Consider the following 11406-nt stretch of genomic DNA (forward strand, 5'->3'; position numbering starts at 1 on the left):
AAAACACGCGCGTATTCGAATGCAACGTTGTGTCAAAATTTCAAAGCAATCGGTGAAGAACTTTCGGAGATTTAAGATTTTGAACAAATGAACATTTACATTTTTATTTATATAGATAAACAGTTAAGCAGGATAGAGATGCTGGTGAGTCCAAAGGAAATCATGGTCACCACTCTTCTCTTTGATACAGAATATTCATCTTAGATCAGACCTAGGCATTTTATGGCCCCTGGGCCACATTGAGCCCTTTGGCTATCACTATCTGGCCGATGTGACAATAAATGGAAATTAAAAATTAAATGTAAATAAATATATACCGTGCACAAAGTACAACTGCATTATTTTTATTTTGAAAGCAATTGCTATTTTTTTTTTCAATTTATGTATGCTCATGTATGCCTGCCCGCCATAACAGCCCTATTGGTTCAGCCATGCACAACAGTCCCAGTTTCTCATGTGGTCTTTGGAAAAATTAATTGCCCACTCCTATCTTAGATAGTTTCCCTAGGTTTATAATTACTGGGTTTTTTTAGATACATTCTTAATGTCTGAACAAAACAATTATAAATTCCAATAAATAGTTAAACATAGACAAAAATTGTACCTGATAATATTTAGCAGCAGCTTTCATCCCTTCATCACTGTCAAGATTCTGTTCTGATGCTATTTGACTGGCCAATGCTCCACAATTAAATAACACGCATGTTTTCTCGTAGCCTAAACTTGCCAGAGCTGAAACAAAGGTCATAAAATCAACATTCTTATCTATAAATCAAACAGTAATGAAGTCTATACTAATTAATAAAAGCACAAACATCTAATAATATACATCAACAAATCTGCAGATCTGTGGAACTCATTAAGTTATACACAATCCTTTTTTAAAAAATCAAAAATATTAGTTGATTTCCAGGTGATCAAATTGCTAATAACTAACCTTAAAGCTATTATGATTTAAGATGAAAATATTTAAAGAATTGTTATTGTAGTCATATCACTGTGCTGTTTGTCTTTACTGGTTCTGGGTAAACACAACTAGCTTGATTTCTTGAAAAGTAATTAAGATGGTTCCATTTTCAATGGAGCTGACAACCACAGCAAAATAAAGAGCCAGTGAATGGACTGACTCCTTAGAATTCCAGACCAAGGAGAGGACCTGGTATTGGCCACAAGCATTCCATACAATGGTTACGCAAAAGGAGATCAAAATATAGCGTGTCTCCAATAGATTTTAGAGTTCTCCAACCCAAGTGAAAGTCATTGCTGACGAAGTTGCAGTTCAGAACAAGGACTCTGGATTTGTATACTTGGGTTTCTTAATCAGTTCTGGAAATTGCTTGTATGACAAGTTTCCTTTTATTCCTTGCAAAATAAATTTTATGCAAGTTTAAAAAAATTTAAAAAATCCTACTTGAGAATAAACAGCTGATGAGTGATTAGAAAATTGATTTTCAAAAATCAAACAGACTAAGGAATCAGACAGATTTGAAATAATATTTTAAAATTAATTATCAGTATCCTCCTACCTGTTATTTAAAATTCTATTTAAAATATATGAAGATTTTGAAACTAATATAAATCTACCTGTGATAAAATTCTGTTGAAAAAACATGGTAAGAAAGGTTTTTGAAAATTTGAAACAAGAGAGAACAAGGAAGTTTAATGAAGAGAAGGACAAGCAGTGTTTCAATGATAGCAGTGTTCCAATATCTCAGGGGCTGTCACAAAGAAGAGGAAGTCAAGCTATTTTCCAAAGCCCCTGAAGGCAGGACAAGAAGCAACGGATGGAAACTAATCAAGGAGAGAAGCAACCTAGAACTAAGGAGAAACTTCCTGACAGTTAGAACAATTAACCAGTGGAACAACCTGCCTCCAGAAGCGGTGAATGCTCCAACACTGGAAGTTTTTAAGAAGAGACTGGACAGCCATTTGTCCAAAATGGTATAGGGCTTCCTGCCTGAGCAGGGGTTGGATTAGATGACCTCCAAGGTCCCTTCCAACTTTATTATTATTTTTATTATAGAAAGAACTAAAATTATAGTTAAAGAAAAAGAAACCCACTAATAAAGAATGTAGCAAAATATTCTAATTTTGGAAGAATTCAAGGATATATGGGAATAATGCATCCTGAAGTTATTTTTAAAACGTCTGCTATCATAAAAATGAATATAAAACAAATGATAGAAGAGGACAAGACTGAGGCTTTATAAACATGGATTAAAAATGAACACATTACAAGTAATCATCAACTTACAACAATTCGTTTCGTGACTGTTCAAAGTTACAATGGCATCGAAAAAAGTGACTTATGATCATTTTTAACATCTATGACCATTTCAGCATCCCCATGGTCACATGATCAAAATTCAGATGCTTGAGAATTGACTCAAATTTATGATGGTTGCAGTGTCCCGGGGTCTTATGATAACCTTTTGTAGCATTCTAATAAGTAAAGTCAATGAGGAAGCCAGATTCACTTAACAACTGTGTTTCCAACTTAGTAACTGCAGTGATTCACTTAACAACAACAGCAAGAAAGATTGTAAAATGGGGGCAAGACTCATTTAGCAACTGTCTAACCTATCAACAGAAATTTTGGGCTCAATTGTGGTCGTAAGTCAAGGACTACCTGTACAAGAATGATACAGACTGCAAAAATGTCAATGACCACTAAACCAGCAAAACATTCGTGTTTCTTGGACTATTAGCACACACCTACAAACCACCCAAATATGAATCAAGCTCAGCCCCTGGTAACTCCATGGACACATCAATGCAGTCTACTTGGTAACAGTAAAAATAGATTTCCCTTCATCTTTTTTTTTCTTTTTCTTTTTTTATCTTCCTGTCTAATCTACAATCCTGGTATTTCCTAGAGATTTCACATCCAAATACTACCCAACCTCATCCTACTTATCTTCTGAGACTACACAAAGCTAAATGCTATTGGAATAACAAGTGCATTACCGCTTTACTATCTCCTGATAAAGTTACAAGCTCTATCTAAATACTTTGTATATATAGGAATAAAATCACATATACAGAATATTTCTAATTACCCCTTCTTGCTCCCAGGTGAACAGACTGAGGTTTTAGATTATTTCCCCTGACAAATGAGATGGTGCCTTATATTGACAGGTTAGTCTAACGTTATTAAGTTGGGGTTTACAAAGAAATACATTTTTATAAATATTAAATATTCATACTTTTGCTTTTGGGATATATGTCAAAGTGGAAAAGAATACCAATCTGACTATCAAAATACAAAATAACAATGTGGTTCAATTCTGGTTCTGACTTGATTCTAGTTCCTTTCAACTGACAAAGCACTGAAAGTAGGCAATGAACAGAAAAACCTGAAAGGATATACAGTATTTACACAGATAGATAACTACAAATTGCCTTAACAAATCAAAAACCTTTAGGGTTTGTGAACACAAAGAACATAGTTGCACAATCAACAGAAAGTAGTCTTCTAACACTGCTTTGTTTCTAGGGATCAAAACAAAAGTTATGTTCAAATTCATGAAGGAATCCACATGTCTCTTCTGCAGTGAAAGTGACTTTTAAATAAGAGTCACATGAGATGAGCAGTATAGCAATTTAATAAATAAATAAGCAATTCTTAAAAATATAGTAAGTTAAAGAGGATAATTTAGATTCCATATATTTTGAATTCTGTAATAATTAATTACCAAGTTTGACAGATCCTCCAAACAGCGACCCCTTGTCAAAGGCATCTTTCCAGGTAAAAGTTACACAGATCTGAAAATATAAATAAAAACAGTAAATTAATTTCTAGCTTTAAGACAGGTATAAAATGTTCCAAAAAGGAAGTTTTATAAGAAAATTCAATCTATGTTAAAGAAAATATATATTAGAGTTCCTTTTACATTAATTATTTTACTATTATAAACAGAATTGGGTGTACAGTCTTTGTTTTAATATACATTTATGCAATTCAATTAATTGGACTATTCTTAATTTCTGTAGAGTTAAGTATATACAGAAATTTTCTTGAGAAACTAATACATTCCAAAACTGTGGTTGATATGTATCCTTGTGATCCAAAAGAGTATTTTCACACTGTATAATAGATGCCTCTCCAACACTGATGTCTTCACAGTCTCACTTATTTTAATTAGGAAATATAACTTAAAAGTATAAGATTCATTCAAAAGCAACTTTATATTCCAATGTCAAATACTCTCTTACACAATATATTGCATTTTAAAACAATATTTAAAAGCTTTAATACATTACCTGGTTTTCAGAAAATGGAAATTTTGGTTCTATGGAACACAGTTGATCATAGTATCTGAAATAAACAAATCAACCCCCATAAGTGTATATGTTGTTGCAAATATAACAGATCTGGAATCCACAAACCCATGAATGAGATGGCTCTCTATCTCTACATGAACACATAGTCAAATCTTCCTTTCCCCCGTGTGTGTGTGTGTGTGTGTGTGTGTGTCTGTGTCTGTGTCTGTGTATACAAAGATTTTGTGTGACCAATTTTTTAAGTAAGATGTATAGCAGGTTGATTAATATTCACCTAATTAATTAGTATGTGTTTTAAGAATGTAATATGTTTTATGAATTTCACTGAGTGAAATTAAAAAATCTATTTTACCAGAAAATATTTTGTCTTTTTAAAATATAACGAGTGCACTTCTAGAGAAAGGCCGGGCAAAGAATGGGGTTTCCATTATCTTAGCAGCTGATTAAAGTTTGGAATCTCCAAAAACCTGGAAAAGTTCAAGAAGATTAAAACAGAGATACATTCACTTCAGAACATTTTCTTCCTGTAGAAATTATATGCACAGCTTGGAGTTTGTGGTAAGTTTTTTTTAAAATTCTATTTCTGATATTGTGCTATATTACAGGATCCAATCTGGGTTGGTCACCCGGATCCGAGTTTTTTGTCTTCCGAGCTTTCGGACTCTTGGTGGAGCCTCCATCCTCAGGGAAACTTCTCTATAACAGAAAGTGTGTGCTGTTCTATTTGTGGTATTCATAGTGCCTGTTGTAAGTGGCTTTTTAGATGTTGACTGAAGTGGGTTGATGGCTGGCTGTTGTCATTAGGTATCACTTGCTTGTGCTGCCCAGCCCTCACCTCAAATCATCACTCCTGTTGACTGATGAGGGGCCTGTTCCCCAGACTTCAATCACTTCTGCAACTGTTTTGGTGCCTGCTCATCCAACAATCTTAGTAGCTGCAAAATTGAATGTGTGTCCTTGTTCACTACAGTGTGAGGCTACCAATGAGTTTGGGTCTCCTCTTCCGACTGCTCGCTTGTGTTCTTGCAATCTGGTGCTTAGCTTCCTCCCCGTCTGCCCTACATAGTCACAGGGGAACCCATGCAGGGAATTCGGCAGATTACATTGGAAGTATCTTCCACTTCCAAGCAAGGTGGAATTGTAGCCTGGGAAACAGGCCCCTCATCAATTAAAAACCAGTCATCCACCGACCCCAATCAACATCTTAAAAGCCACTTACAACAGGCACTATGAATACCACACACAGAACAGTGCACACTCTGCTAAAGAGAAGTTTCCTGAAGATGGGCTCCAGCATGAATCCGAAAGCTTGGAAGACAAAAACTCTGTGTCCTGGTGACCGAACCAGATTGGATCCTGCAACTTCATCCTGGGACACATATATATTCGCCTTCAATGTGCTACGTCTTACAGCTAGTCCTCACTTAACAATCATTCATTCAGCAATTGTTCAAAATCCCTGAATTAAGGGATTTACAACCATTGCCCAAAGTTACAATCATTGCAGCATACCCCACAATCACATGACTGCAATCTGGGCTCTTAGCAATCTGTTCATTTTACAACGGGTTGCCAAGTCTCCACAATCGTGATCCTCAGAAAGTCCATAGCAAAGCCTGCAGGACAAACACAAGTCATTACTGCAGGAATCCATTTGGTTCCTGAGATCAGGCTGAAAAAACTCTGTTGAGACCCATTTTGTGATACATCTTTTTCAACCAGTTTCTTTGAAAGTGGAAGGACAGACTGTTGCCTGTTGCTGGCTAAAAAAGTCCTTTATGAAAACCAAGCAGGATTTTAGTATGGAGCATTTCCACCATGGCATCTGGAACCTTTTGCACATACAGGGCAGAGGAACTGGCACACTCTGTGGGAGAAAGTATTTAAGTTTTTTTTCTCTGGTGCAGTGTGTAGCAGTCCCCCTTGTCACCATGTGCGAAAGAGAATGCCATGCTTGGGCCAGAGAAAGAAAGGTTGGATCTTTGGGATCTGAGTTTTGATTCTCCGGCACAGAGTAGAAATTCCCTTGTATTCACAGAAGAATGCTGCCTTTCAGAAGATAGCTCTTTCATTCTAGCCTCTCAATGATCCATGTGGTCACTTAGACACTGCAATTGGGAAGGTGGAAGTGCAGTCATTGAGCAAGGCAGTCATCTGGGCACTTCGCTTAACAACTTCACAACTTTCAGTCAAAATGTCAGGCCCACTTGTGGTCATGCATGTTTTATCTTTCTGAAACTGGTATTTAATTGTGGTTCTTACTTTTACTTCAGGCAATGTTCGTGCAAATGTATTTTTTTCTTAGAATCTTATTATCATCTTTAATAATTTGAATTTTTTTTGTACTGAAATATTTTAGGCAAAATATTAAATCATAGCACACCATATCAGACATCAAAATATTCTATTTCGTTTCAGAAAATGTTTCTTAACTAATATGCAACATCATGTTTCAAAAAGCTTAGTAATTATTTTCTTCCACACTGAACCTCTTGCATATTATTACAATGTTTTGTTTTTTTTAAAAAAGCATTTTGGTTTTTTTAAAAAATGAAGCTTGATTTTATTTATCTTATGTGAGACCAGTTTATCCACCAAGGAAGAGAGAGAGAAATGAATCCTCTCCATGACTATATGAAATACAACCAGGAAGTGTTACTATAGAAATTATTTCACTTTTTGACTGTAACATAAAGGCAATATAAGGCACAAAAGCTCTTCTTGTCCACACTCCAGGATTACAATGTGGTTGTCAAGTTACCATGGAAGGCTAGGTGATAATCAGAAGAATTAGCAAGCTGCTCTACAAAAATAAGATGAGGCATTAAATGGGAAAACTAAAGAAGGTTTTGGATCCCCACTTCTGGGTTCAGCATCACTACAGATAGTCCATAACTTAGAACCACAACTAAATCCAAAAATTCAATTGCTAAGCAAGACAGTTAAGTGAGTTTTGCCCCATTCTTTTTTTGCCAAAGTTGTTAAGCAAATCATTGCAGTTGTTAAGTGAATCTGGCTTCTCCATTGACTTTGCTTGTCAGAAGCCATATGGGGAGGTTACAAATGATGATCACATGGCCCTGGATAGTGCCATAAAGACATAAATAAATGACATAAATACCTGCCGGTAACCAAATGCCTGAATTTTGATCCTACGACCATGGAGATACTGCAATGGTTAAGTCGTAAGTCAATTTTTTTCAATGCCATTTTACCTTTGAACAGTCACTAAACAAATGGTTGTAAGTCAAAAACTACCTGTGTAAACATCAAGAGAGGATTCACTCTTGATTAGGAAATAATGAAAATATGACCAACTATCTCCCTCGGGAGAAGGGCGGGGTATAAATTAAAGTAATAATAATAATAATAATAATAATAATAATAATAATAATAATAATAATAATAATAATAATAATAATAATAATAATAATAATAATAATAATAATGCTGAGATTGGAGAACACTAAGTGGTATCTTCCTAGCATTTTTCTTTAAGTGCAGGGTCCCCTGTTATCCATTGATTGCTGCAGGAATTGATCAACCAGCTTGTCGCCCAAGCCTGAGATTATAGGGTGATTGGCTCAAAGTCATCCAGCTGGCTTTCATGTCCAGGGTTTAGTCTGGTGCTTTAACCACTAGAGAAAATTGGCTTTCTCTTTTCATTACTTAGCTATATAACATTATATCCTGGTTAAATTTTATTTCAGTTAATATATAACCAGACCACACATCAATTCTTTATTTTATGGGATATTCTATTCTATAAGCAAGCATTCCTGACTTTGGAATAATTTATCTCTGAAGATTAAAAAAAATCTAATTTCCCAGAAGTATTTCCTGCACTCATGGTATTTTAAATGAACGAGCAATAGTTACAACTAAAATGTTGGACCAACATTAAGTTACTGATTTGATTTTTATACTGAACTGAAACATAATTTATGGTGCAAAATAGTGGGAAAATGTATTATCTGCATTTCTGTGCCATTCTTTCCAAAATTATTGTGATTATGAATCAGTTCCCATGCTTATGGGATCATATGGTTGTCTTGAGTATCAGTCACTGATCCATAATCACAATAATTTTGGAACAAAGTGGCACAAAAATGCAGGTAATACATATGCCCAATATTTTGGGTCATGAATCAATAACGAAAACAACAGAGTTAAAGCTCAGGCCATCTAGGTTTATAAATGCTTTTGCATACTACCCAAATATTAATTTTTAGTAAGAAATATTCTTGAATTAATGGAATTTTGTACAAAATAGTGTGCTGTACATGATGTTTTACTTGTAGATGAGTAACCTGCTGAACACCAATATTAATACTTTATCATTTGTATACATTATATATAATTTGTGTATAACAATCTATTTCATAAAGGTAATCATTTATGAAAATTTAAGTAATACCAAACTGTTACTTTTTCTAATTTAGATTAATCTACCCTAGATTTTTAGTTAGAGACATTTAGTATTTAAATATAATCTCCAAATTTCTGTAGAATACTGATATATTATCATTATTATTTAGCATATGATGAGAACATGAAAGAATTAAACATACACTGATACAATTGCAGGAACAATATTCTTGGCCTCCTTGGAAAATCATCAACCAGGAAACTAACACTTGCCAAATTAGTGACAATTCAAGAAATGTTATTGGAATAGTAATTTCAAAAACATATTTAATTTCTACTTCATTAAATATGTTTCATGTAATTCTAGAAATTGCATCTCCCGTGAATGCTTTCAAGCAAGATAAGCTAATAGAACTACAATCTAAAATTTCACAGGACAACTACAACCATTAAAGGGAAATTTGCACATATGGAGACGCATTTACATAAATATCATAAAGAAATCTACAATCACATAAACTTCCGGATCAGTTTTCCCTATACTGTAGTAGAAGAGGGTGACATTCAACTTTTCCAGTCCGGTTGTCTATTCATATTTACATCTTTTGGCGAACTCATACATCCTTCAGTAAATTGATTCACCCATAATCCAACTGTGAAGAATCAAAAATGAACTGGTTTCCAGAATGCCCAATATTTGAGGGAGGGGGAGACTGTGCCCAAATATTAGTCACAAAATAAATCCAGGAGGAAGAAAGCGTAACCTAGAAAAACAGGAGGCATCACTCTGCCCGCATCTCTGCTTCTACTACCCCGAGGACCGGCAAAGCACCAGGAATGAGCTCGTGACTTCTATTCAAGGTGTCTAGAGAAGGATGATGACAGACAGAGCGAGCGTCGGTTCCTTTATATTACCGTAACTCTCAGCTACTAACCCACAGTCAACAACACAAAACCATTTTCGTTGTTGTCGTTTTTCTTTTTTAAAGGCGGATGAGGAGGACCGCTTGGAAAGCATCCAAGTCGTCACCTCCACTTTCACCCACCCACCGGTAGCGTGGTGTCCAGTTGTCACGCCAGGCGAGAGCCACGGCAGCCGCCTACGCTTGGGAGCTGGCTCGATTTACTTGCTCGCAACTCAGCAGGCAAGGGCGCGGCCCACGCGCAGCCTCACTGCGGGCCCTCCCGCGCGCCCTCCCCCTCCCTTGCCATCCGCGCGCCTCACCTCAGGAGGGTCTCCAGCGAGCTCTCGTGCTTGTCGAGCGAGCGCCCGAGCGCGCTCTTGCGCAGCTTGCTGAGTTCTTCGGCGGCTCGGCAATGTTCGGCCTGAGACTCCCCACCGGGGTAGGTCTGCTGGATGAACTTGCAGAGAGGCTTTGCCAAGTCTACCTCCGAGGTTTTCTTTAGTTGCACTGTAATGAACGACGCCATCTTCGTCTCTTTCTCGTTCACTTCTCGTTCCCACCCCCCACTACTTATTTTCCTCCTCGACTCGACGCTGCACCAGATACTGCTAGCCGTTGTCCGCAACTCACTTCCTGATTCTACGTAAAAGTTCCGAGTCTCTATGGTACTCTCGGACCATCTGCGTCACGCTCACGCGCCCGCAGTCGCAGTGACTTGGCTCCGCCTATTCCCAAAGGATTTTACTGTAGCTCCACCCAGGCGCCTTTTACTTACTTCTCCGACTCTGCCCAGTATTTAGAAACGTTTTACTTCGTGAAACTTCCTGCTATTCATAAGCACAAAAGGTGGAGGAAGCAGGTTAGGGAAAGAGGGTTTCGCTGTTGGTGGCCTATTTCATATAATCTGTAAATCCGAAGAAAGTTTCCGATGCAACAAAAGCAAACGCATGTTGTCTTACCTTAAAAAAGTAAGATAAGACTGCTATCTTATGTCTGTTAATCTTTGGGATGACTGCAGAAAGGATTGTATAGCTCTTATATTGTAACTCTGGCATACTCATTTTTTTCCAATATATACATTCAATGAAATAGTCTCTATATATTATAACTAGGTAAAATGTGCCATTGTAGTGTGGAACAATCCAGAGAGAGAAATATTTTTGGGAATATTAAAAAAGCAGAATATATTTCCCTAAAGGATTTTAAAGGCAGAAACCAAACACACACACCCCAAGTCTCTGTCCCAGACAGAAACCAGGTCAGCAGAAATGCAGATGTGATAATCTTGTCAGAAAGATTGGAGTCAGGAAACTGGGATTAGAAAGAAAGATCCCTAGAATCAACAGACCCTCACACCAAAAATCCAACAGTCATCAACTACAACCCCAGGGAAGCAGGATATGACCTTTGGGACGTAATAGGATTAATTCACCACCATCAGAATACCAGAAAGGCACACTCAGATTCAGGTCAAAGTTCATGCCACAGGAACATGCCCTGGAAGGTCTAAAACCCCACTCCCTACTACATACCAGAGCCATCTCTCTGTCTAGCTGTCCTCTTCAATAAGCTACAACCTTCTTTCTAAAGCAGTCTCCATGTTTGTCTATTTCCGGCTTTGTTCAATGAGGTTCTTGTTATTGATGGATTGATTGAGCCTTCCAATTAACGTGGAATCCTGGCAATTGCCTGAATTCGTGTTTGTGGCCACATGAAGCATCCTGCAATTATGTGACTGTGATAGTTGTGTTGAAAACTGGCATTTCTGCAAAGTCGTACCCATAGCAAAGATTGGTTCACTTAACAACTGTGATTTTAAAAAAAGGTCATAAAATCAGACTGGCTATGT

General features: G+C 36.8%; 1 protein-coding gene across 2 annotated transcripts in view; it reads right to left on the reverse strand.

The window, feature by feature from the left end:
- Nucleotides 1-10229, reverse strand: part of PDCD6IP (programmed cell death 6 interacting protein) — a 31853-nt gene extending 21624 nt beyond the window's left edge. For both annotated transcript variants that reach the window (XM_015822734.1, XM_015822726.1), the window contains exons 1-4: nt 9878-10229; nt 4264-4318; nt 3696-3765; nt 605-732 (exon numbers count right to left, since the gene is read on the reverse strand). In XM_015822734.1, the coding sequence (XP_015678220.1) occupies nt 605-732; nt 3696-3765; nt 4264-4318; nt 9878-10083 (459 nt within the window). In that variant the 5' untranslated portion in view covers nt 10084-10229. The remainder of the gene's footprint in view (nt 1-604; nt 733-3695; nt 3766-4263; nt 4319-9877) is intronic.
- Nucleotides 10230-11406: the final 1177 nt, after the last annotated feature.

This window comes from Protobothrops mucrosquamatus, unplaced genomic scaffold, assembly GCF_001527695.2.
Source record: "Protobothrops mucrosquamatus isolate PMUCROS unplaced genomic scaffold, P.Mucros_1.0 scaffold_177, whole genome shotgun sequence".
NCBI lineage: Eukaryota > Metazoa > Chordata > Lepidosauria > Squamata > Viperidae > Protobothrops > Protobothrops mucrosquamatus.